The sequence below is a fragment of the Mytilus trossulus genome, chromosome 2 (genome assembly GCF_036588685.1).
Source record: "Mytilus trossulus isolate FHL-02 chromosome 2, PNRI_Mtr1.1.1.hap1, whole genome shotgun sequence".
In the NCBI taxonomy this organism is placed as follows: Eukaryota; Metazoa; Mollusca; class Bivalvia; order Mytilida; family Mytilidae; genus Mytilus; species Mytilus trossulus.
The window spans coordinates 61229864-61256195 of record NC_086374.1 but is presented as its reverse complement, the minus strand read 5'-3'; the positions used below and the strand labels follow the sequence as shown (position 1 = coordinate 61256195).

Genomic DNA, 26332 nt, shown 5'->3' with positions numbered 1-26332 from the left:
ACAAAAACCACAGGAAGTTCAAATGTAAATTAAGACTAGTGAAAAGGATCGAAGCTGGAATTTAAGACATAAAATTAGATATAGTCACAAATTAATGATATAAAGAATTTATCATTGATGTGGCTATATGTAAGAAAATATCACAAATGATGTGTTGTGATTCACAATAATTTGTATGATCATCAGCATATTTACATTTCTGTAAAATATAAAAACAAGAGGAAGTAAATATTTAAATATGGTAAAATGGACATTGATTGTGTGTGCTATAACATTCACGTTTTTGACTGGTGTAGATGTATTTTTAAATACTGCTCGATAGAGATCGCAGCAAGTGAAATAAAAAATATAAAATGTTTACCATTAATTTGCATGTGAACAGTTGAAAATTAATTTAAAATCAAATTTGACAATTACAAATACAATGTATACATGTCATAATATTAAATGTCATACACATCATAAAAATATCATACAAGTTAGGTAGCAAAGGTTAAAACAACAGTTAGCAAAGATCTTTCTCTCGAAAAATCAAAAATAAAAGTGTACACAAATTATAAAATTACTAATAATATGTAGGTTCTCTAGTAGCAAATGAGCAGTTAAAAAATATAATCAGCATGCGGATATGAAGTGTGAATACGAAAGGTGTTGAACTTTTAACTGCTACTCTTAAAACAGATGTGTAATTCTGGTCAAATCATAATGATCCATATTTTGAAAGAATGAATTGTACAACTGTTATACAAGTTGGAGGTTTAGCTAGCTATACAAACTTGTTTAATTGTTTTCAATCAAGCGAGTTATGACTTTTGAACAGCAGTATACTATTGTTGCCTTTACTTAATAATAACTCGACATTTCCCGAAGAAAGTGCTAGTACCAGTAGATTTTCAGTTCGTGTCGTTGTTTGATATAGTCCAACGTTTGATTTTGTAAAGTTTTATAGACTTTTCCCTTTTCTGATTAACATTGAAGTTCGGTATTTTTATCAGGTTTCTTTTTGCATATGCAATCAGTCATAGAGGAAAGACCATGTATTCAAATATACACCCAATCATAACCAGGTAAACTTATCTGCTCAACGAGAGGAAAAATCAGAAGTCATTTCCCAAACTTTAAAAAGGTGAAATCCAGTGTGATGAGCTCATTTGTTTTTAATATTCCAATGTTATAATAAACATATGTTGGATTTTAATGGATAAAAACCATAGGATTTTCAAATGTGAGAGTAGTATGCGCATTGCAAGTTTTGTTTATTTCGGGTATCGAGAATCCACCTAGTTGATTTACATGTCAATAATACTACTAGTAATTAAGTTTAAGGTATGAATATGTATACAACAGACTGCGCGTGCTTAGTGGTATAGTTTGCGTGTGAAGTTATATATCTAAAAAAAGGCGACTGCCTTAAGCAAATTAAATGAATGTTATGTAAAACATTAATCAAACAACTGATTTGATAAATAGTCAAAGCAACTGATTAAAAAACTGAAAAAATGCGATAATTTGTATTTTGCGTTTTACCTGTAATTATGCAGACGAAGTCTGCCAAAACTGAAAGGCGAAATAATTTTAAAATTATATGCAGCACTTATGTAACCCTTAACATCTACATGAACTCTATTATATTGATATAAGTGGAAGATAAAACTGGTGGGAAAGGACATCCAAAACTGTTTGTGCATCTGAGATCTTTTGGTCGATGGCAAGACTCATGCTACTCAATGGTTGGTTTTCTGTAAAGTGCTGTGTAGATTGTTGTTTTCCTTTTCATCTTCCTTCTTTTCGCCATGCTGTTGATTGTTTATCGTTGACTTTTCAATTAAATTGTACTCATTGTAATTTGGATTCTGCATCATTTATATACCTTTTATGCTGTTTTCTTGTTAATTGTATCGCAGATTTTTACAGATGTATCATGTATATACTTTACAAAAAAGGTAGATGGATCAACATTCGGAATGAAGAGATCACGTACACGTACATCACAAGATAACTGTACAGACAAACAAGAAAATTACAGAAACACGAAAAGCATTTAAAACTGAATTAATATCTATTTTACTTGGTTTCTATCCTAAAATAGTATAACAATATTGCAACAAGGTTCTCCGTTAACAAACTTTTTATCAACTTTTGAAGTAAACGATGTAGGCAAAATAGAAAACTCTTTCTGGTCTCAGAATCTAACAGGACAAAATTATTAAGGTCATCTTAGAGGAGGAAATAATCATCAACAGCAAAAACAATATCATACAAAACGCTCTTACAATTTTGAATATTTCAAAGTATACAAGTGAGACGTTTAGCGCTATAAAACCAGGTTCAATCCACCATTTTCTACATTTGAAAACGTCTGTACCAAGTCAGGAATATTTCCATTCGTTCAGTATTTTTGTGATTTTACTTTTTGCAATGTCGAGAGTAACTTAGCTTTACTTTTATAAGTTGTCGGGTTTTGTTTTATTCTGCGCACAGAGAATTTTCGTTTTCGACTTGATATATCTTTGGAAAATGAACACCAAGTATCATAGCTATGCTGTTGGTCAAACTATAAATGATTTATCTATTTTTCAAATACAAAGTAAATTCCCTAAAGGTATCGAAAAGCAGGATGAAAAAAACAGAACTACAAGCACATTTTGAGGAGTTGTCTACATAAAGTATATTCATTATATACTTGGATTATAATGTATGTTAGAAGCAAATAAAAACAGATAATCATTTGGATATGCACTTGTGCGTTAATGACAAGTATGCTACGGGTTCAGGTTTGATCCCTTATGAATCATATACTGTATAGTTTTTCCTTACCGAAACTTTGCTGGCTTGTAATAAGCCTGCCTATGAAAACATAATTTATTCATCAATTCCTATTGGATTTGAACTAGTTTTCAATAACTGCAAATACTCTTAAATCGGTATCTTTTTCAGGTTTTTTTGTGTGTGTGTTGAGTGCCAATCTGATGAGTCAAGCCCTTTCCAACTTATAAACCCAGTGTTATTAATCGACTGTCCCAGATGTAGGGAGTAAAAAGCTCATACTAGTAAGCCTCATTTTAAATGTGACTGTTAGACATCCCAGTGGCTGTCGTTGGTTGCAGTATGAAATACTGGCATTCGATATTCGTTTTTTGGTATCAACCGGGTAGTTTGTAGAAAATAAATATGTGTTTTCGATCATATGCTTAATCCTACTATTGTATTAACCCATCCTCTTGGCTTTAATTGTCAACCGTTAAAAAAATCAAATCATAATCCGCTTCTGACATGCAAAATAATGGTTATCTTCACATATAAAAGTGACGTCCTTTTTCTATGTTTTATATTTAGATAATCGTTGTAAAAATATAAAATAATCAAAATAACCCCTTTTCCCACGAACCCTTTACTGTGAGTATAGCAAACTAACAGAAATGACTAGAACGATAGAATGCAAAGCTTATTCTACAGAATTTCAAAATAAAAAAAGGAACAACAAAAAGTAACAATCAAAACACACATACACAAAACAACTCGAAAATGCAATCGACCTACCCTTTTTTTCTTCGCCTATGTCAGTAATAAATCGAAACAATAGATTAACGTCCGTTACCCAATAAATGGATATTATTAGATATTTCCAGTTTTTGGTTTTAGACTGAATTGGCACACATTTAGCTCAAAACCATTTTTCCTGCTCCACTACCCAAATAAGTAAAACCGATATACCTTAGATACTCTGATATTTCACAATTGTTTTCTATCAGTAATTATCCCACTCACCTCTCTAAGTTACTCATTGAAGTTTGCTACAAGTGCTTCAATATATTCTACAAATAAACAAAAAAAATCATGTTAATAAAGAATATCGAAGGGATTTCAATATAATGTATGAGCATGTATTAAGCAACATTAATATTGCGTCAATTTGGAACATTGGTTCGGACTCTTATTTGAAGAATAATCAATTAGAATTTCCGTTTGGCACTGCATATAGCGCTTATCTTTCTGCAAAATTTTTGATTGCCGCAAAAAAAACATCAAGGATGTCAGGATCGTTAAAGGATTGAATCTTTATTATAATTCGTGATCTTAATTCGAAGGGAAATAAAGCTAAGATCAATCTGCATTAAAAAGAGACCTCTGAAATAGCAGAAACATGCAACAGTGAAAATCTCAATATAACAAATATATTTCAAACAAAAATTTAACTCTAAATACAACATAGGGTTGTTAATTTTAATTGGTTTCTTTTTTCCAGTTAGTTGTTAATATTTTGAATCTGAAAGTAAAATTTGTAACATAAAACTTCGACCAAAAGTGTGTCCATTAGCATTCCACATGAAATCAGATTTTGTAAAGAGAATTGAGAACTGCAGCATTTCGATTGCATAAGATGATCAAATCAATGAGCCACTTTACGGCTGTTTTTGACTTATTGAAAAAGGGGCAGATATTTTGGATTTAGGTGGAAATAGTATAAAAGTATGGGAAATTCTATGCATATTTTCAAGCAATGTTTTGTTTTAATGATATGTTTTAACAATTTTACTTCTTATATGAAAAGCTGCTCCCTATTCAACATGGATGCTCTGACCATGGAGGTCATAATTAAAGTTGAAGAGCACTGAAAACCAAAATTATAGGAATTTGTGCCATAACTAAAGATTTATAACCGTTGACGGAGACCATCTACAATGAATGTCTGAGGGTAGAAAAACCTGACTGTTGTGATTGATATTTAACAGTTGTATGTTAAACTAATACTGAAGGGAATGTGTATTCTCACACGGTAGATAATTAACTAAAAACTGTATTGCTTTGTTATAAAGAATTTATAAATGATATTATAACTTTTAATATATATAATTGATAATATAACTTTTAATGTGCATATGATATTATAACTTTTATAAGATTCCATATACAAATGTACCAGTAATTATCGTAAGCTGTCAATAGATTTGGGTGTTTACATTTGTTACAGTCTACCTCGAAAATCGTATCTTTATTCATAAAAGAATTTTGTGATTCACTATTCCTGAATTTATAACCTACATGCTTCATTTATTTTCATGTATTTTTCGTGAACACATTTTAGTATTTAACTACATCTTACCCTGACAAATACATGCTTTATAGTTCTTTCCCTTTAAAATTTTGTTGATACGAAGATCTTGTTCTTGATTAATAATGATATATCCATAATAATTAATCATTTCCTATTGAACTTGCTTTTTTGTTTAAAAAAAGTTCTATTACATATTACTAAACTTCATTGGTAGTATAGAGGTTGGTATAGGTAGGTTCCATATTGTTCAAGCGAATTCCCTTATATCAAGCATTAGTTTTTTGTTTGGTGATTTTTGTAATTTTACTGTCTATAAACTCATCATGTAGATACCAGGACTAAATTTTATATATACGCCAGACGCGCGTTTCGTCTACAAAAGATTTATCAGTAACGCCCGAATCCAAAAAAAAATTCAAAAAGGCAAAATTAAGTACAAAGTTGAAGAGCATTGAACACATCATGAAAGTTGAGTAGCATCGACCATCATGTGAAAAAAATCAGCTAAATCTTTCTTGCAGATAAAAAAAACCTTAGTGTTCCAAATGGTTTTATAAGAATGGTACCTTTGATAACTATGTTTATGTTATAAACCAAAACAAAGATAGATCAATGATAAATCATGTCGGCACAGAAATTAATGAAGTAGCAAAAGTATACCGCAGACAATAATACATACAATTACAACAACACAAACACCTTATAAAGATGGTCCAAATTTTATTTTCTAGTAAAGCTACACCGAAGCACTAAATGCGAATTACAATTAAACGATTCAGGAGAATGTGTCCCCGTGCCTGTAGTTTATGCCCTTATATTTTTACAGTTATGGTTGTTTTGCTTGTGAGAGAGCTGTCTACTTATGTGGATAGTTGTCTCATTGGCAATCATACCACATCTTAAGTTCTTATTTATAAACAGTATATAATTTTTTTTTTAAATTGTGCAAATAAAGTATTTCAAGCTTAGGGTAACAGATGCACATCATTTTAGTTATTAAGAATGGTAGTAACAATGAACTTGTCATGTCTTGTTCCGTTGATATCAGTCTCCATGGACTACCTTAAACGGAATACATATTCCTGAATAAAAGTACCGAACTCCAATGAAAATTTTGGAAATGAGAGTCCATACAAACTAACAAAATCAAACGCTTTCAATCAGGGAACAATTGAAAAATATCTGACATATTTCTGAATTGGTACTGGCATGTGGGAAAGAAAATGGTGGGTTAAACCTGGTTTTACAGGTACCTTTACCGCCTAAAAGTATTATAGTTACGTTATATTTACAAAATTAGGTGAGCAACCCAAACATAGATGAACGATAAGTTAATGTGACAGTTATTTAGTTCTTGCAGCCACATTTACCACAGACATACAACACAAGTGACTAAGAAATCAAACAAACAAACAAGTTAATCTGACAAAGACGCAAACATTAGTAAATAGTAAATTGTTATCAAAGGTACCAGGATTCTAATTTTATACGCCAGACGCGCGTTTCGTCTAAACACTACTCATCAGTGACGCTCAGATCAAATTAGTTACAAAGCCAAACAAGTGCAAAGTTGAAGAGTATTGAGGACCCAAATTTCCAAAAAGTTATGCCAAATACGGCTATTAAAGATAATCTATACCTGGGATAAGACAATCCTTAGTTTTTCAAAAAATACAAAGTTTTGTAACAGGAAATTTATAAAAATGACCCCGAAGTGCTGACTACTGAGCTGGTGATACCCTCGGGACGAAACTTCCACCAGCATTGGCATCGACCCAGTGGTGTAAATTGTTATCATAGGTACCAGGATTATAATTTTATAATTTGACAATTTTTAATTTGACAATTACGACGTAAAAACTTGAATCCTGCTGGTTTCAAAAGATCTTGATCCCTTCTGTACGAATTAGTTGGATTCAAAAAAAAAATATTCAACCTATTACACTACAAAACTTGTCTAAATATAGAAATATCGGGACATTTTTTAGCCTTCTATGTGGTTTTAGTTTTACCCACTGTTGAATGCCGTTTGGCGACCTATATATATATCATATATATATATATATATATATATATCACTGACTCAGACGTACTTATGAATATAATCATTTTCTGTGACTGTATCTTACATTAATTTGTAGGATCCTTTACTATAGATAATTTAGCTGATCTGTAACAATAACATCTTCATGCCTTATATATCATGTACTGTAGTACGCCGCTAGATTAAAACTGACGTGGAAAGGTAACACATGCCCACCGAAAGCTCTTTTTTGGAGAGCCCAGGTGGTCGTGTGGTCTAGCGGGACGGCTGCAGTGCAGGCGATTTGGTGTCACGATATCACAGTAGCATGGGTTCGAATCCCGGCGAGGGAAGAACCAAAAATTTGCGAAAGCAAATTTACAGATCTAACATTGTTGGGTTGATGTTTAGACGAGTTGTATATATATGTGTACATGTATCGTTACTCGTAACGATCCAGCGCCCTCGTGGGGAAAATCGTTGACTACTATACAGACGTTTTATATATATATATATATATATATAAACGAGTCTAAATTGAAAACTACGTTCAAACCTATGACTGCGTTGGATAAAAACCGCAATTTTTATACGTGTGCATGTCAAACAAATTTCGTTGTAGAAGGGTCTAAAAACAGCACAAACAACATTTTCCAAAAGACCAAAAGAGTGAAAAAGTATATTTAAACAAAACGCATTTGACTAACAGGTCGAACAACTGATGTTCTTAAACCCTGCTGACTGCCATTGGCGATTGCCAAATAAAATTGATCACAGGTTGTAACAAAATGGATCTTATTATAAATTTAATACGTCACAGAAAAAAAAATTGTTAACTTGTGGACAGGATGTTGTGCCACAAACATTCGGTGTAAATATTTCTTTAGTACACCATATCCGGATTTCGACAATAAATGTCTCTTCAGTGATGTTAGGGATCGAAACGGTATTTGGAAGGCCATATAAAAAGCACCCTCATTTTTAGAGAAAGTACCCTCATTTTTAGATTAACTCTTGAATTTTAAGAGTCAATATATAGGATGAACGGATCATATAAACCGGAGGGAAAATATGATACATGCCCAAACATAAAATATAAACGAGTCTAAATTGAAAACTACGTTCAAACCTATGACTGCGTTGGATAAAAAACGCAATTTTTATAAGTGTGCATGTCAAACAAATTTCGTTGTAGAAGGGTCTAAAAACAGCACAAACAACATTTTCCAAAAGACCAAAAGAGTGAAAAAGTATATTTAAACAAAACGCATTTGACTAACAGGTCGAACAACTGATGTTCTTAAACCCTGCTGACTGCCTATATAAAAACATCTCTATTAGTACATCATTTGATCCCGAATGGATTGTTATCAAATCTCCTGGTTGTATACTGCCGGCGTCACACATTGACGTATAGACCGGCGTGCACCAAACGTACAGAGAAAATTGGCAAAGTCGGTATACGTTAGTTGCACGCAGGAGGAACGTCAAGCAATCGTCAAACGCGCGTTGCATAAGTTTGAAGTACGTCGAAATACAAAGGTACGCTTGGTGAACGCTATAACTTGAGGGAATTTTAATGCAGCATTCAAAATTTCATCCAGCTCAAGCGTGCATCTAGCGTATACCTGAACGCTACACGCACGTAATGCATACGCTTCAAGCGCGTTTAACGCGGTGCAGATAAGTTTGAGAAACGTTTGGGGCACATTGTATACGCTCCAAGATCGTTCGACTTTAACTAAATCGTATGATAGTGTGTTTGTAACGAACGCCTCATAATAGTACGTACAAGATACGACCGGAACGCGTCTCAAGTACGTTCAAGAAACTGTTTTCCTTCGTAGCGTGCATTCCATCAACGTTAGACAAACGCCAGGCATATGCCAACATACGTTTCTTGAACGCACGATAAACGCGTACGTACGCTTCTCGTACGCCAAATACACGCTTAAAGCTCATTGTGCGCACGTTACAGATATGATTGACAGGTTGAATGCATCCAAAATTACTAGCGTATTGGCAGCGTGCATGATTTTTTAACACGCCTAGCCAACGTCGGAGTTATACGCTGGTGTGTGACGCCGGTATTATATACCAGAGACGTATTATATACTCGGCATTCTGAATGACTTTAAATGAAACAGACATTACAGATTATTGATTTTGAATCTTGTCCATTTTTGATGATATTAGATGGTTTTCATACTGAGAAAAAAAAACCGATAAATTATTTTTTTTAACACATTAGCATTTTCTTTTGATATCTCTATCCTTTATCATGCTAAAAAAGAAATAAATTTATGCATAGACTTTGCTTATATTTCTCTGGTACGACTATATAAATAATTTGAAAATATAATGTGATCATGGTTTTTTAAACGTTTAAATGTGAAATTTAGCCTACATATAGCCGAATGATCTAGATAGTAGAACTCAGTGCCAAGGTGTCACAAAACTTTTTTATGAGGGAAGGGCACATAATTTTCTTCAAAGATCGTTTTGGTTTCTATTGAAATTCGGCCAATATGTCTCGTGATTCGTAATACAAAATTAAAAACTTGATTCAATCAAATAAAAATATTTTATAACCACATTAATTTTCATTGCGTATTATATTTTGGCATTATTTTGGGCCATTCTATTCATTCGTCCACGTATACTTGAATTACCCAAAGGAAATATTATGTTAAAGGACTTTGATCGATAATCTCGTTATTTTAATTATAAAACTGTAACCTTAAAAGTTAATCTGATAAATATATGGTTTTCTTTTAGACGAAGAGACAAATTAAAATGTCAGTGTTGAACCGATATCTGTCTATATTTACTGATTTTTGTGTGTGTCTGTTATTGGGTTGCACTCCCATTCGTGCATCTCTTTTATTGACATACCATATTGAACTTTCTTATTATGTAACTATATATCAGATGACTCAGTTCTCAAGTAAAACATTGGGCCCAAAGTATGCATATATATGCAAAAAAGTATGCCAGTTTAGAGGATATTGAATTTTCAAATATAATTATATTATAAATAGTATTTGCATAATAAAATAAAAGTTATCCAATAAAAAATTACGCTTTAATGTAAACTCGCATAGTTATACCAGTTAATAGTCAGTGTTTAATTACACAAATATATCTATACTATTAAACGAGAAGACCTCATTTTGGGTGTCGCTTCTCTTCTTTCCACAATAAATTAATCTTCATGCCTCTGTGTTCTATATATACAGTGCATAATCGCATTTGTCATCCATTCATATGATTATCCAGATTGAGTTATTTTGGGAGAAAAACGAGAAAAAAGTCGTCCGGATATGTTTCCGTCATTGGACGAAATTTTAAGTCAGGTTAGACTTCCGGTTTGCGTTTTCTGTATACTTTTATCATACATATATACAACGAATAAAGTGTATTTTCTGTCTAATATCCGTCATTGGACGAAATTTTTAATCAGATAAGGCATCCGGCTTGCGTTTATTGTATACTTTAAAACAAATACATATATACTTGGAATAAAGTGTATTTTCTGTCTGATACCATTTTCAAGTTTACTATCCACGGCGGTCACAGAGTTTATTAAATAGAGAGTGTCTGTATAATATATCAATGACCGCAGTGGATAGATTATTAACCTGAGAATTGAATTTAAAAGAAAATACACTTTATTTATAGTAATAAATGAATCAAGGACCTTTTCGGGACGTCGGGAACGGGTGTTTTTAAGATCGAAATTTCAGGATTGACCATTTCGGGATCCGGGATTTCTTTTTTCGAATTTCAGGATGTCGAGATATGTAATTTATATTAAATTCGGAACCTCGGGATTTCATGTTCTAAAGACTGGGATATCGGGATCAGGATCCCTCCTGGTGCGATCCCCCCTTTTATGAATGTTCATAATATAGAGATAAGCGCTAACATTATCCATGTGTCATAAAATTAATAGAGAACTAACAAAAAAAAAAGGATTTCTTTTGTGGAAAAAGGAGGAGCCGGGCTAGAAAAACAATCCTGTCCCAAATTACTTATGACTTTTGATATCTTTTCTGAAATTCTCCAGTCATTAAATTTTTTACAAAAAAAGAAGTTGAGGTATGAATGCCAAAGAGACAGCACTCCGCAAGAGACCAACATGACACCGAAATTAACATTTAAAGGTCACCTTACGGCCTTCAACAATGTGCAAAGCCGATACTGCATAGTCTTATATAAAAGGCCCCGAAATGACAATGTAAAACAATTCAAATGGGAATACTAACAGCCTTATTTATTCACAAAAAATGAACGAAAAACAAATATGAAACCCATAAACAAACGACAACCACTGAAATACAGGACCCTGACTTGAATGTTCATAATATACTACATGTATGTTCATAATGAAATTAATAGAAAACAAAAACATAGGGAATTTTGGAAATAAAGAAGGAGGTTTAAAAAAAACATTTTCCTGTCCCCATGTACCTATTACTTCTGATACTATTCCTGAAATTCACAAGTCAGTAAATCTTTTACAAAATTCTTCCTACAACACTTTACATACTTTCAACCACGCTCTAAATGCCCGCGATTTCGCGGGTGTTTTCTAGTGACTTTTAAAGTAGTACTTGTATATCCTCGTTAAATAGTTATAGAAAAAAATAATCAGGTTTAGACCAATAAATGAATTACACCGTTTGATGGAAATAAATATAAATCTTGTATAGATTAATCAAGTTTTCAAAGATTATATTTAGGATAAGTAAAACTCTATAAAGGATCAATTGTCGGACCATCCGTGTCAAAAGTTGATAAAGTCAATCAACCATTTCACGAAAGAATTAACAACACATGACGGACAATGAAATAGATCCAGACAATATGACGTAAACAATCAAATTTATTTATCGAGAACGAAATTTTAAACATGTTTGGAATGACAGTTTAAGTATATATTTCGTCATTGGCCTTCACATAGGGTACATATTGTTTATCACGTTTATTTTCATGTCTTTCTGTTGAAATTTCGTTATTTACGAAAGGTATCAGGCTTTATATGCCAGATGCGCATTTCGTCCACATTAACTCATTAATGACGCTTATATCAACATAGTTAAAACGCCAAACAATATGAAGTTGAAGAACATTGAGGACCTAAATTCCAAAAGGTTGTGCCGACCGCGGCTAAGATAATCTGTCCCTAGGATAAGAAAATCCTTATTAATTCGATTGTTCATTCTTTTAGGTTTTTTTAAGAGAAAGATGTTAAAATGCTTTTAATTCTCAAAATATTTTTAAAACACTGCTTTTTTCAATATTCTTCTGTTCACAGAATATCCCCCTCAGTGCCAAAGATGTTTTGCGTGTCAAATATATCTTCTTAAGGTGTTTGTTCCAGTAAGAAAGAAAAAAAGTGACCCAGCTGAGACCTATAATACCGTGTATGGCCAAAAGACAAAAAGAGTCCTAAAAAAACACTTTTCATTTTAGCAAATTAAACTCAACAAAAGCGCTCTGGAAAGATAAAAAGATTAAATGTTTTATAATCAAAATTAAGCAACAAAAATGTGCCGGGGAACACAGAATTATAACCTGGAAGGAGGATGATTTTATAGTCAAGTTGCACGTTCTTTATATGTGATTTATCGAAATGTTCATGACATAAAACGTTTGGAAAGAGGGACGAAAGATACAAACCAATAGTCGAGAATAAACTGACAACACCATGGAGAAAATGAAACAGACCAAAAGACAAATATACGATCATCAAAAAGAATACAAAAATATAAAACAAATGCAAAACAATAAATTCGATATAGTTCAGTTTACGATTAAGACGATAAATGAATCAAGGGAAATAATATCATGGGCAACTGTACAGATTCTTAAAAATCTTTTTTAATTCTATATAGGCTGTGTATTGATCTTTGTTTTAACTGTTTTGTGTATTAAACTTGTATATTTACTTCAATACTTGTAAGATCAATATATGTGACACTTAAATAAAATAATCATTATATTTATCTTATCTTATAACAAAGAAGACGATCATGTCTAATGACATAGCATAAAAATTATTGAAAAAAAATGATCTTAGCTTTATCAAAAGTCATTAGAGAAACCGAGTCTGCTTCAAACTTTATAGTTAGTTTGAGCATACCACAATGCTGTGTTTATTGCTATTGATAAAAAAATGTATGTCTTCAATAGATTTAAAATATACTATATATCTTGAATATTACTAACTTGTATGCACCATTCATTCAAGTAGATATATTTTTGTATAACTGCAAACGTGCTACAATGTTAACCACATTTATATACATATGTACAATTTAATTAAGTCAAGGTTTAAAATCCACCGTTAGAAATTCTTATCTTAATATTATTTTTAGTCACAACTTTAAATATCAATGTGTTAAAATATATATTTATAAATGATTAAAATATTCATTATTATGAAATCAATAGTTACTTACTTTAGATTTCTGGTACGCAGTACTTTGCACACTTTTTTTGCAGGATACCAATTACTTCATATATTATTTTACAGTCTAGTCTCTTTCATGAAAAGGTTGTATCAAATATATCACGAGAAAAGATAACCCAGTAGATATCCACCATATCTTTTAAAAACAAGTCCCATACTTTAAACACGGGTTATTCAAATTTATAATTGTCTCCCCTGGTGTGAAACCGTTTCATATGTTCATTTATAATAGTAAATTAGTTAAAACGTAAAGAATTAGTTTACGAGTTTGAGAGACAATTAAATAAATAATTAACAATTTACGTAAAAAAATGATACTAGTAGATACATGTAATTTCTTTGTCATACGTTGTTTATCCTGGGGGATGCCTGGTAATTGTTCAAAATGAAAGAAACAGTGGTCAAACCGTTCTATTTTCTGTCCTTTGTTATCTGACAGAAACTCAATATTTTGCATTATGTCTTTTTCATAATAGTGGAAGATACCAATGAGGCAAAATAACCACAGGTCGGAGAAAAAAAACCCAGACAACATCATGGTTACAAGTATGCAAAGTGATTTCAAATCAGCGGCAATGAACCTGTAGTGAACGTTAATTGAATATAACGAGTGTGTTTCTATCCTGAATTGAGAGTTTGGATGCTTTTGAACGTTTGATATGAAAAACACTTTTCTGTTTTCGCTTTCGTTACTACGTCGATTTTCATATATTTTACTTCAAGATCTCTATAATGTGTCCACTTTTTTTTTTACAGGAAAGCTTTGAATGTTTATTATCTTATCATGTTATGAAATTATTTTGGTATGCTTCCTCTTTTCTTGTAGGAAGCAATATGTAGGCGCTTTTGACATGTTGATTTTGAAATATTGTTACAAAGAACCAGAAAGTTCACAATAGGAAAACTAAAATCATCTCTTTTGTTATAAATTCTAATATGACGTGCTTCTTTCGCTTGATAAATAAACCCATGCTCTAAATCAAATAACTTTTGTTGGCACATGCGTATATTGACTAATGCAGAAGAATCAATCTTCATGCATTTAATATATTTCATTAACTTAAAACACTTCTAAACTCTTAAATGATGCACATGTTGTTACTTAAGAAATAATTGATGCAAGCTATACTTTATTGGTTGTTTTAACATGGGTAGGCATTATATTCGTGATTATTGTTGCCCAAGCTCGTGCAATATAAAATTCTACTCGGGACAATATTCCCCAATATTCATGCAATAACCCTATATTATTACACTAGTGCAATAAATCTTCAAAATTCATAACGTCATCAACGACACCATCTTAGTTTAAACCAATTTTTACTTTCAAATATTATATTGCATATTAAAAGGGTTATTGCATGAATATTTGTGAATATTATATAAAATTCTACTCGGGACAATATTCCCCAATATTCATGCAATAACCCTATATTTTGTAAATGGAACCAAGAGAGACGTAGATAAAGAGAAGAATTGAGAATTTGCTTCTTTATTTTGCCCTTAAAATATTGACAAAAGAAAGCAGGGCCATCTTTATTCCCATTGCTGTTTCATTATCCCATATTTTTTGTTCACCTATGAACGTTATGTTATTGCATTTCAATACTAAAATAAGAAGCAGGACTAAATATTCAGTAGGTGGGTGTAAGCTGTTGCAAGAGTTCCAGGCTGCCTCACAGGCTAATGTACATCTATATAGGTATGTGTGTGTATATGGACACACAGTGAAAAAAAGGCTTTACGAATTTTAGATAGAAACACCGTAATGATGAGGTCAACTTATATTATTTTCACGCATTTTTATACTATTTATACATGTGCATGAATAAGGGAGAAGATGAATAATGAAATGTCAATAAGACATCAAAATATCAAATAAAGGATATGGAAACATGCATGATCATCCCCTAAAATTTAGACAAGTTTTATATCAATAAAAGTTCTTTAAATTCTTTATTTGATTTAAAGTTCAATTCAATATATATCCAATTCTCTTTTCTAGTGTGTTTTCATTTATTTAATGTCCTAAATTACGTATTTATATAATATTAAACGCTACCGTTTTTGTTATTATTTGATATAATATCATATAATACTTATCGTTTTCTGTATATACCGATATGTAATTGAAAAAAATGTATACTGCGATACTTAAAAAAAAGACTGCAAAAGAAAACACATCTCTTTATAACAACAATGAATGGTTGGTAACTTGTGTTTTTTATCGTTGGTCATATCCTACAGTAAGATATGCTTTCCACATTGACAAAGTTTCTACTACAGTAATAATTTCTATGCGGACATTATAGAGAGTACTCGGCGGAAAGAAACATACTTCAACATACTTGAATTTGAAATAAACAATGCTCTGCATGAAGATATTGGATGCACTTTTACTTAATAATTTGCCATTTTTAATTCCGTTTCAGTTATTTTCCCATGTTATTTTACTGTAAAGATTTTGACAACTAGACTACTATTGCCTTATATTGCATGTCTTTGAAGGCTTTTCGAAGTGTAAAAATATATTTCGATTTTATTTCATTGAATTATTACATACCTTACCTTCAAATGGTGTTGTACTTAAATTTTTACAATACAAAATGCATACACTATGCATAGCCTAATCTATACTAAATTTCTTTACAAATCCATGTAAGAAAGTATTAAAAAAAAAGGTTCAAATTCTAAAAACTAAATTTCATTTAAAGTCACAATTTAGAATAACTTCGTATTTATAAATATGCCTACTGTGGATTCATTATTATTCGTTGGATACCAATTTTCGTGGATTTTGTGGGAACAGTTGAACCACGAAATTAAAAGTTCAACGAATGACAAATTTTCACTAGGTTTGTATGTAGATTTTGGCAAAACCATGAAATCAAATATCCACGAACATGTAAGTTTTCCTCAATCCACGAAAATTGGTACCCACGAAAATAAAAGAATCCACAGTATTAATAAAATACTGATTAAATTATTGATTATTTTTTTAGTCCGTTTACTTACGGTGTTCTTCAAGATAAAGTATTTTGATTGCTAGACAAATGACTAATATACGTACTACTAGAAGTCCATCACTTTCTAGTCTAGTAATGGACCAGATAGTACTAATTTATCGTAGGACATATGAAGAAAGACCCGTCCGTTCGATAAAATCTTAACTTAATCAAGCACAACAGCCCTGATACGTAGTATTCCACTGTCAACACTATATATATATACTTTTATTTTTGTATTTTTGGGACACGTTTCTTTTTTCTGTTTTTGATATAGCCGGTTTTTAAAATTGTTCCATTAAGTACCGTATATTATAAGCAAAATAATAATACGCAGATTAGTACGTATCCACTATAATATGTTTGTTTTTTATTACTTTCTTCTAAATCATCCCAGTCACGGCAGTCGTCGTAAATAAAAAAAAAAACCAGGCTATTCAATTTTGTCTCCCCTGGGTGGGTGAGAAAACCTTTTGCATAGATACTATCAAATTGCTAGCGGGTAAGATGTTACACATTTCGATTTTTTAGACACAATAAATTAATTATTTACGAATTACGTAAAAATAGTTTTACAATTCCCACGTATATACATGTATTTACAGTCCTGTTCTAATGGTTCTTTTATTGCTATTATGTAGGCTAATCATTTCATGAATCAAAACGAGAGAAACCGAGCGTTGAGACCAATTATTTTAACTTAATGTTTTGGGGGCTTTATTATGAGAATACATTCCAAGCTCATATCTAAATTTACTAGATTTGTTAAATTTTACAAAAAAAATTATAAGTCATATTATGAATATGATAACCACTAAATGTAGTCCGAGAATTTGAACCACCTCAACCTGTTAAAATTTATTCTGTTGTGAACTTGTATGATAAAAAAAACCTCCAAATAGCCAAGTTATGTGAAAAGTTACACTTTGGAAAGAAACTACAATCAGCAATATGCAAAATACAATGTATACATAAAGTGACCATTCTTTTTATGACTGAAAGGAGAAGGCATTTTAAATTCCAAGAAAAGAAAGGTGCTGTACTGTCTTGCAAATTGAAGATGAACAGTATTTCTTATTTTAGTGTAAAAATTGGCCCCAAAACAAGAAATACTATGATTGTTTGTATTCTATCAATTCAGTAATTAGATCTTAACCAATCAATGATAATGAGTTTGCTCTAATGCACTGTTTAAATTTGTATCTTCTGTTTCGTGGCTGAAAAATGAATGTTAAGTTTACAATGTTCTTTATAAGGGGAGAAGACACGAGACTCGAGAAGGCGCAAAAAAGGGGGGGGGGGATCAATAAAAGCCAGACAACAAAAATATAAGAAAAAATGACAATCAGAAAACATCAGTCAACATAAACACGACACAAAAAAAACCATGATAGATGTACAAAAGGGTCACTTTAAAAAAAAATCTAATTGATTTTCATGTAGCTCATTGTGTTTTAATCAAAAGATATTTAAAAAAAAAAGATTTTTATGATACATATTAATACAATGAGACAGGATTCTATCAATGAGGGGGCATTATGATATATATGTTAACAAGTTACACACATTTTTCGAAATTATATTAATTCTTTTTCTGATCAAAGTCCAATTCAATATACCAAATTATCTTTCATCGTGTGAACTATAATATCCTAAATAATGTGAATGAAGTATAAACAAAAATCAATATTACCGTTATAGCTCATATTTTTACTTTTCGCAAGTCATACTGAAAATAAGTTTTACTCGGCTATATAGTGGGTAAATAAAATATAATAAGATAATAAAAACAGTAGTTACCTGAATGGTTTCCGAATTATAATTCGTGTATATATATATTCTCACAAATAACATTTGAGTTTAAACAAACATCTCCCTATATCATGGTATATAACACCACTTTTTCATCACTAAACAGACCATCCTGAATGAACTAAGTCCTTTTTAAATTGATAAACTGTTATTAAACTTTAAAATAATCAAACACAAAATATCACTAAAAACAGATCTTACTACTTTATTATGTTATAATCGTGTTCCGGCTTTCCAATTTAAATTTAAGAAGGTAAATAAAACTTTTAACTCCACATGAATGATCAAACGTGTTTCCGTAAATGTATTTAATAATAAATTACTACATGTATTTCAGTCGATTTGTTTATTTGTTGTTGCAATGGTCAATAAAGCACGTAAGTGTATCTATGAATGACACATTAATCAACGGTCTACTTTTTATCCATTAAAAAGAGGGTGGTAAAAACTCAAGGTTGATTCATATATGTTACCTTGTAAACGTAAATAACGGATATTTGACATGCTTGATTTTGTATTACCCATATACAATATACCCTGAGCGTTTTACTTAGATTGAAATGGATCTATTATTAATGACTTTAACATTATACGTCTGAATGCTACTAATGACGATGCTAGCTTAGCATAAATCTTAAGCAACCATGGAATTCTGAAATCATTAAGTATACAAAATGTTGATTGAAGATCTTTGAATGGAAATAATTCGTATTATTTCATATTGTAATATTACTAACAAGGGGGCGAATCACTAACGATCTGTGGTCACTGGTTACCTTTTTGTTTGCAAATATACGAATATTAATTTTTGCAAGTTAGGTATTTTCACTGATATCATTCGTAACCAATTTAATTCAAATAAAACCTGCATACGGTCCACATTGATTAATATCACCAGTTTAGGGGTTCGTATGGATAGTAAACCCGGCAATTGTTACAAACCCCTGTGTCCCAACATTACAAATGTAAATAAACTAAGAACCTGGACAGATATGATACACAGGAACACACAGCCACCACTGAATTACAGACAGGCAAATACAGTATGTGAAAGGGTTGGTCATGTTTGCGGTTGCTCAGCTCTCTAATTATGCTCTCCGTATACTTTTGTTGGGATATATATGAAATTGTAAAGCTTGATATAAAGAATAATATATGCACATATCTGTTTTAAAAGACTGTGTATTGTCCTCTTGATGTGTTTTCATTTCAAGTTTTTATCGTTATTGTGGTGTCTAATAGATGATGATTCCCCTACATTTCTTTTGATTCGCATGTTTTAACATAGGTCAATATCATCTTATAAATGTCAAATTTTATAAATGAATAAAAAAGAAGTATCTTACCGATAATTTGGCAATATCTTGAGGAACATTGGTCTTATGTGGACGGATGGCGCATTGGTATTCACACTACATCTCTTAATTTTTATAGTCAGATATGATTACAAATGTCAAAACAACACCTATTCAATTTCATCTGTTGTCCTTCGAGATAGGCTATTTCTAAAAAGAATTCGAGGAAGGCACCCTTAAGACTTTTAAACTCCTATTGTTTTAATAAATATTATGGGTTAAACTAATCACCCATAAATGTCGGTCGATCTTTCACGTACCCTATCTTTTGTTTAGAACTATATCTGATAGATAAAGATTTAAGGATCTCTTTAACTTGGTCGTAGTTCAATTAAATACTATATAGTCGATCCTTTTAACCTTTGTCAATGATTTTAAAATTAAAGTAGTATATAAAAATATGTTGGCAAAGGCTGCATTTATAAAAACAGATGCAGTGTTGTGAATATAATAAATAAATAAGAACTATTATTACATTGGTTGCAATGAATTACATTGATTTCCCAGTTAGATAAAAACCGATAATTTCACATGTGAAATAAACGTGGTTATTTCACTCTCTGACGTCATACAACAATAGGCGTTGTCAAGACGTCGATAACGTCGGATCAAAACAAATTGTCAATGCGTAGGAAAAAGATATAGTTCCTTACATTTTCTACATTAATTTCATAAAAAAAGCCATTTGCCAATGTAATAAAAAGAATAACTAATCGCCGTATTTGAATATCAAAAATAAGACAACTTGTGACCAAACGCCGCTATGGATTAAACTCGTGCTGCGCACTCGTTTAATCCATGCGTCGTTCGGTCACGCGTTGTCTTATTTTTGATATTCAAATACGGCGATTAGTTATACTATAAATAAAATTGCAATCTGTTAAAAATTAGAATTGAAGTGTTCTCTTCTTTCTTAATTTAAAATTGCAAGTGCTAAAACCACATACGTAGCTTTTCTCCTTTTTTTGTCATCACTTGGCGTATGTCGTCCGCCGACGTCGACAGTTTTAAAAATCTTCGTATTGGAACTGCTAAACCAAATTTCATCGAACTTGGCCACTCTCATCATCGGGGTATCTAGTTAAAGCATGAAATTGCGGCCGATGACACCATTTGCAAACCAACATTGGGTAAAATATAACAAAGATGTAACATCCATGTTTAGTCTATTATCTCGAAAACCCCTATAAATATAGAAAATCCGATAGGCTAAAATATTCACTATGCAAAGTTGAGATCTACATACCAGTACTGCTCATTTACCAAACTGTCAAACGACTTATTCTTATAGTTATTTGAGTTAATGCTTTTTAATGATGAGTTTGTCTATTTTAGATAGAGGCCTGTCTATCGAAGCTCTCTTAGGATTAGGACGTGTCCTAAGACCAACTTAGGACACATCTTAGTCCTAAATGGGTTTATCAAACATGTCGCAACATAGGAAAATCCTAGGAATTGTCCTAACTTTAGGATACCAATTTAGATGTCTTAAGATGATCTTAGGATGGTCCTAACTTTAGGATACATTCGAATTTCGTCTTTTGTTCATTTTCACGCGTATTATTTTTAAAGCAGTAGTAAAAATAGTTGAAATTCTCCGTAATGATATGAATAATGCACGAGATTTGCATTTGCACTGTTAAAGAATGAAAATGTGACACTTCGAATTTAACTCACTCAAAAACATGTTATGATTTTTACGTATTACATATCTTGTTAACAGTTAGTTTGTTATTTTTTTATTTTTGTGTCATGTTTTATTTCATACAATTTAAATGTACAATTATTTTTCAAAAAAATATTTATTACAAAATGTACCTTTAATTTAAAACTATATATAAGTTATTAGATTCTAATTAACCATATCTGAAATAAAATTATTGATAAAATATGATATCATAATTAATTTATTTTCATATTCGGTTTGTATTTTCTTTTCCGCTAATACTTAGGACATCAGTTAGGACGTCCTAGCTAAGATATTATTAAGATAGCTTCGATGTGCATGCTGAGACGTGTCGTAAGTCGGTCCTAACTTTATCCTAACTTCAGTCCTAAGAAATTCTTAGGACCGATCTTAGGACAGTTTCGATAAACAGGCCCCCGATCTACAAATAAGTTAATATTTCTGATATTGTTGGTGAAATCTTAATATGGGTTAGTGCTCTAAAATGACAGATGTTAATATTTGTTTTTTCGTTTTTTGTCTTTTCTCTTGAAAACTATAATAAAACAAAAACTGCCCACACTGAATGCCAAATCTGTTAGTTGTTTATATGCCTCTTCCGATCTTTTAAGTTCAGCCAATTCAATGCTACTGATTTTAACAGATAGTTCGTGTGTTATGCTGTTACACCAATGTCACAGGTTAAGGGAGGGCTGAACGCTCACAAACGTTTAACCCTTCTTCATTCTTAATGTTATTAGTATGACCGACTATACAATATGGGTTTTTCTCATTGTTGAAAGCCGTACGTTTGCCTGAAATTCCTTCCACCCATTTCATTTGAAGTGTGGTGAAAAGTCTCATAGACAATCATACTACATCTTCTTATTCTTATTGACTGTTCTTAACCTTTGATTTAAAAGTGCTCCTATTTACAGGAAGGTTAATACACACAATAAGATAATTGCTATAACAATATCTATTGTTTATAAAAAAAATATATAGTTAAAGACACTATATATATATTCTTCCTGGTCCAGTAATTGTCCACATGAATGTTTATTGTCAGGTATGAATTGTAAAATCGTGTATTTCTGTTGTAAGTCACGTCTTTAGAGGTCATATTTTTCTAGATCGTAATTTATAAGGACCTAAAAGCCACAAAGTGCGAATAGAAAAATTTACCCACTTTTCTTGAATTTGCTATTATTCCTGTGGCATTTGATATTGGTATGAAATACATTATGCACTTACAGGAGGTGAAAAAGGTCAATGAGGACACATGACGAGATATTCAAATATCAACGTGTATGCAATCAGATAGGAAGAGCTGCCGGGTGTATTATTTTAGCATACATATGTTGGCATGTCCCATCAATTTGACGCCTTAAGCACATTCTATTCAAGTAGAGGTAGGCGATGATCGGGTATGGGTGAATTGTAACAACCACATAACATCAATAATTTGAAGAATCAATTGGAAAATAAATCTTACAAATTAATGTTAATGTATGCAGTTATGTTTCATTCATAGACACGTGCTGTTGCTTTCGATAAAATTGAATTGTCATTGAAAGTTAACAGCCGTACGTAAAACACTTGAAATATTTGCGGAAACATATTATTATTAAATGTAAGAGAAAACTTCCTACACCTTGTATTGCATTCTCGAAAGGATTACAAACAACTGGTTAGAATAATTAAAAGATAACATTCGTCATGTTCATTGTGTTGGCAATTCCAATGTTGTTTTTTGCCCTTTTCATACATTGTACTATATGCGGTTAGATTTCTTTTACACGAAATCTGATGTAATACTTTCAAACAGTTGAAATGTTGACGTGTGAGCGATGAACAAAGGGAATGGAATTCATATGATATTCTTACAAACTATTATTGCCTTTTTCAATTAATTCTATAAAAACATGACTTTTTTCATTTTTTTTTTACAAAATTTAATATAGCTTACATTTTTATTGTTTAACATGTTTAATATCATAGTTTCTTTTCTATGTATGTTTTAAAAAATGATATTAAATATGGGGGAGGTACTAATAAAGTATTAAAAAGCAAAAAAAAAGCAGACAGAGATAACATTGTTGTGGAAAGAAAAAAGAAACGGAAAATTGAAACAGTAGACTACAATACATGACTTATAAAAGTTAAACTTTTAATATTTGATTCCCTATATAATACGTCTTCAATTCGGCCTTTATTAAGAAATAAATTCCATAATATAAGAATACATGATTTGTTTTCAGCGAAAATGTTCAAAATAACCCCAGTTTATCATTTACAATTTTCTAGACAAAAAGGGGAATAAAAGTGAAATTCGTTATATAACAGCAATAACTCCTACAAGAGGTTATCTGACATTTTTTTACGGTATTAAGACCGATTAAGACCCCGTTTACACTGACAAAAAAGATCGATCTTTACTAAGAATCTTCGGTCCAGTGTAAACGGGTAAGATCGATCTTCAATCGGACCTAAAAAGTCTACCTCTAGAGGATGTTTTAAAAAGATCGATCTTATTTGAATCGATCTGTTTTTGGTGTAAACGCTTATGTCGATTTTTTTCCGGGTGAATGTTATATAGATACAAAAATAATTGTCAGATCGGTTCTTTTTATGTGTAGTATATATAAACGCACTGGATAAACTTAAGATCAAATTCAATTGCGATCGATCTTGCGTGAGCAATGTAAACGCAAACTGGGGTGGTGTTCTCGAAGCTATCTTAGGATTAGGACATGTCCTAAGTCTATCTTATGACAAGTCTTTGTTCTTAGTCGTGTTCTCGAAGCTCTCTTAACTTATGATATATCTCATTTTTCGTCCTAACTTTAGGACACCCAACAAGGTGTCTTAAGAGCATCCTATCTTCATCCTAGTGTAATAAAGTTTGGATTTCTCTTTTCGCTCATTATTTTACGTGAAAATAAACATGAAATGAAACGCACCATCGGTTATGAACTCGTTTATAAAGAAAAGGTGCATGATTTTAAACTTTGAACTTCGTGTTTCACGATACGATTATACGAAAAATTAAATTCTCTTTTCAAAACAAATTGTTTTCCATTTTAAAAAAAACAATCTGATTTTTTACATAATTACATTGGTAATTATGCAATTTATTCTGTATATGTTATAATTAAATTCGTAAACAATTTTATTAAATATTTTCGTCATTATAAATGTTTTATCAACAAATATCTTTAACGAATTAAAATTTCGACTTAGGATATTTTAAGGACGTCCTAACATAAGATTCGTCTGAGATAGCTTCGAGACACAACTTAAGAGTGTCCTAAGTTGATCTTAAGTCCGTCCTAAAATTGGTCTTATCTATGACTTAGGACGAATCTTAGGATACTTTCGAGAACACCACCCCTGGTCTTTTTAAGATCGATTCTATTATTTGGTGGTGTAAACGGGGTCTATGACCACGTTGTTTTACTTATTTCATTCCACAGAAATAAGTTACATATTATTCGTATTTTCTAGATTACCACATTTTTATTTCAAAACATAGAAATTTTACATTTAAGGAGGCTCGCGGGTACAAAAATTTCAGCAAAAAATTGAACATTTTTTATAACAAATTTTAATTATTACACTATTTGCTTTTACTTATGATATAATACAAAAATTAATCCCCAAAAAAATGATTCGGTTTGGCCCAGATGACTTTTCAAATGTTTCTGTCATTGAAAAAACTCAAAATTATCTGTTTGGTGCAAAAATGCTATTTTTTCGAATCAAAAAATATCTTTTTTTACTCATCGGTGACCTTTATTTTTTTATTATCGTTTTCAAATAAGCTATTATACATTAACAAAATAAATGAAAAATTTAAGCAATTTCTGTAATTAAGTTCTTTTCTATTTCGATATTACCTCTTTTTCTCCTATTAGTTCAACAGAAAAAAAGTACCTTTACAAAAGTGTATGCTTCTTTCGAAGGCAGATTGTGAGCGTAAATGATCGGACCGTTGCCGGTGTCCTATAGCCATTCTTCCCCCATGCCAATTTTTCCGGGGGGAAAAACTGGATCGATCCAATATTTCCCAGCGGAAAAATTGGCATGATCCAACTTTTCCCCCTCAACGTTATAGGGGGAAAACGAGGATCAGACCAATTTTTCCCCTTTGCGGCATGATAAGCTATTTTTACCCCTTTATAAACTTATTACGTCGGCGACGTCAGTTAGAAATTTTTATCCTGAAAAAAGAATATTATCTTTTTTTATTAGTTTAGCGGTACCAAAGCTTCATCGTATTAATATAAATTGATATGTATTTATATACACCATGTATACATACACACGAAGCACATTCTGATGCAGTGATCACATCCATTCTCAATCGTGAACCCTTGGTATCATTGACCTACTGAATACAACCACTTCTGGTCAGTTTGAAGATTTTGACTTTACATGATAAATCATTTTTGTACCACAAGGTAAAAGTACCAATCAAAGGCATGGATAGAGAAAAATACGCATCGCCTTTAAGCTTTCATTCAGGAGAAGAAGTCCGATTAGTGTGAAACTTCATCAAACCTTGGGGAGATATGAACCCCCTCTCCAACCAGCATGGGAGACGTGCAGTGGAAACTTGGATCGGAAGTACAGGAACTACTCTATTATTGTGACTCGCTGTACAAGATCTACAAAAATATTCCACCTGCCCTAAAGGTGTATATATAGGGTCGACCACGATCTAGCACTTATGATACAAATATCCACCGGAGTTACACGGACCTGGTAGTAAGTAATAAAAGGCCACCGTACGGCCTCCAAAAGAAAAAAAAACATATATAGTCGGCTATAAAATGCTCCGACCATACAAATAAGGGAACAAAACAAACAACACTAACAGGCTTATTGATTACAAAATAATTTACAAAAAACCCAAACTCAAACGACATGAACCA

The 26332-nt window shown here is 31.6% G+C and overlaps 1 protein-coding gene across 4 annotated transcripts in view; it reads right to left on the bottom strand.

The window, feature by feature from the left end:
• The window catches only part of LOC134707707 (cytosolic phospholipase A2-like), a 36269-nt gene extending 16494 nt beyond the window's left edge, over positions 1-19775 (bottom strand). The window contains exons 1-2 of one of the 4 annotated variants that reach the window (XM_063567707.1): positions 19721-19775; positions 3769-3815 (exon numbers count right to left, since the gene is read on the bottom strand). In XM_063567707.1, the coding sequence (XP_063423777.1) occupies positions 3769-3785 (17 nt within the window). In that variant the 5' untranslated portion in view covers positions 3786-3815; positions 19721-19775. Of the gene's footprint in view, positions 1-3768; positions 3816-13546; positions 13821-16572; positions 16590-18362; positions 18852-19720 lie in introns of those variants that run through there. The other 3 variants (XM_063567705.1, XM_063567708.1, XM_063567706.1) reach the window with 3 other exon arrangements.
• Between the last annotated feature and the right edge of the window lie 6557 nt (positions 19776-26332).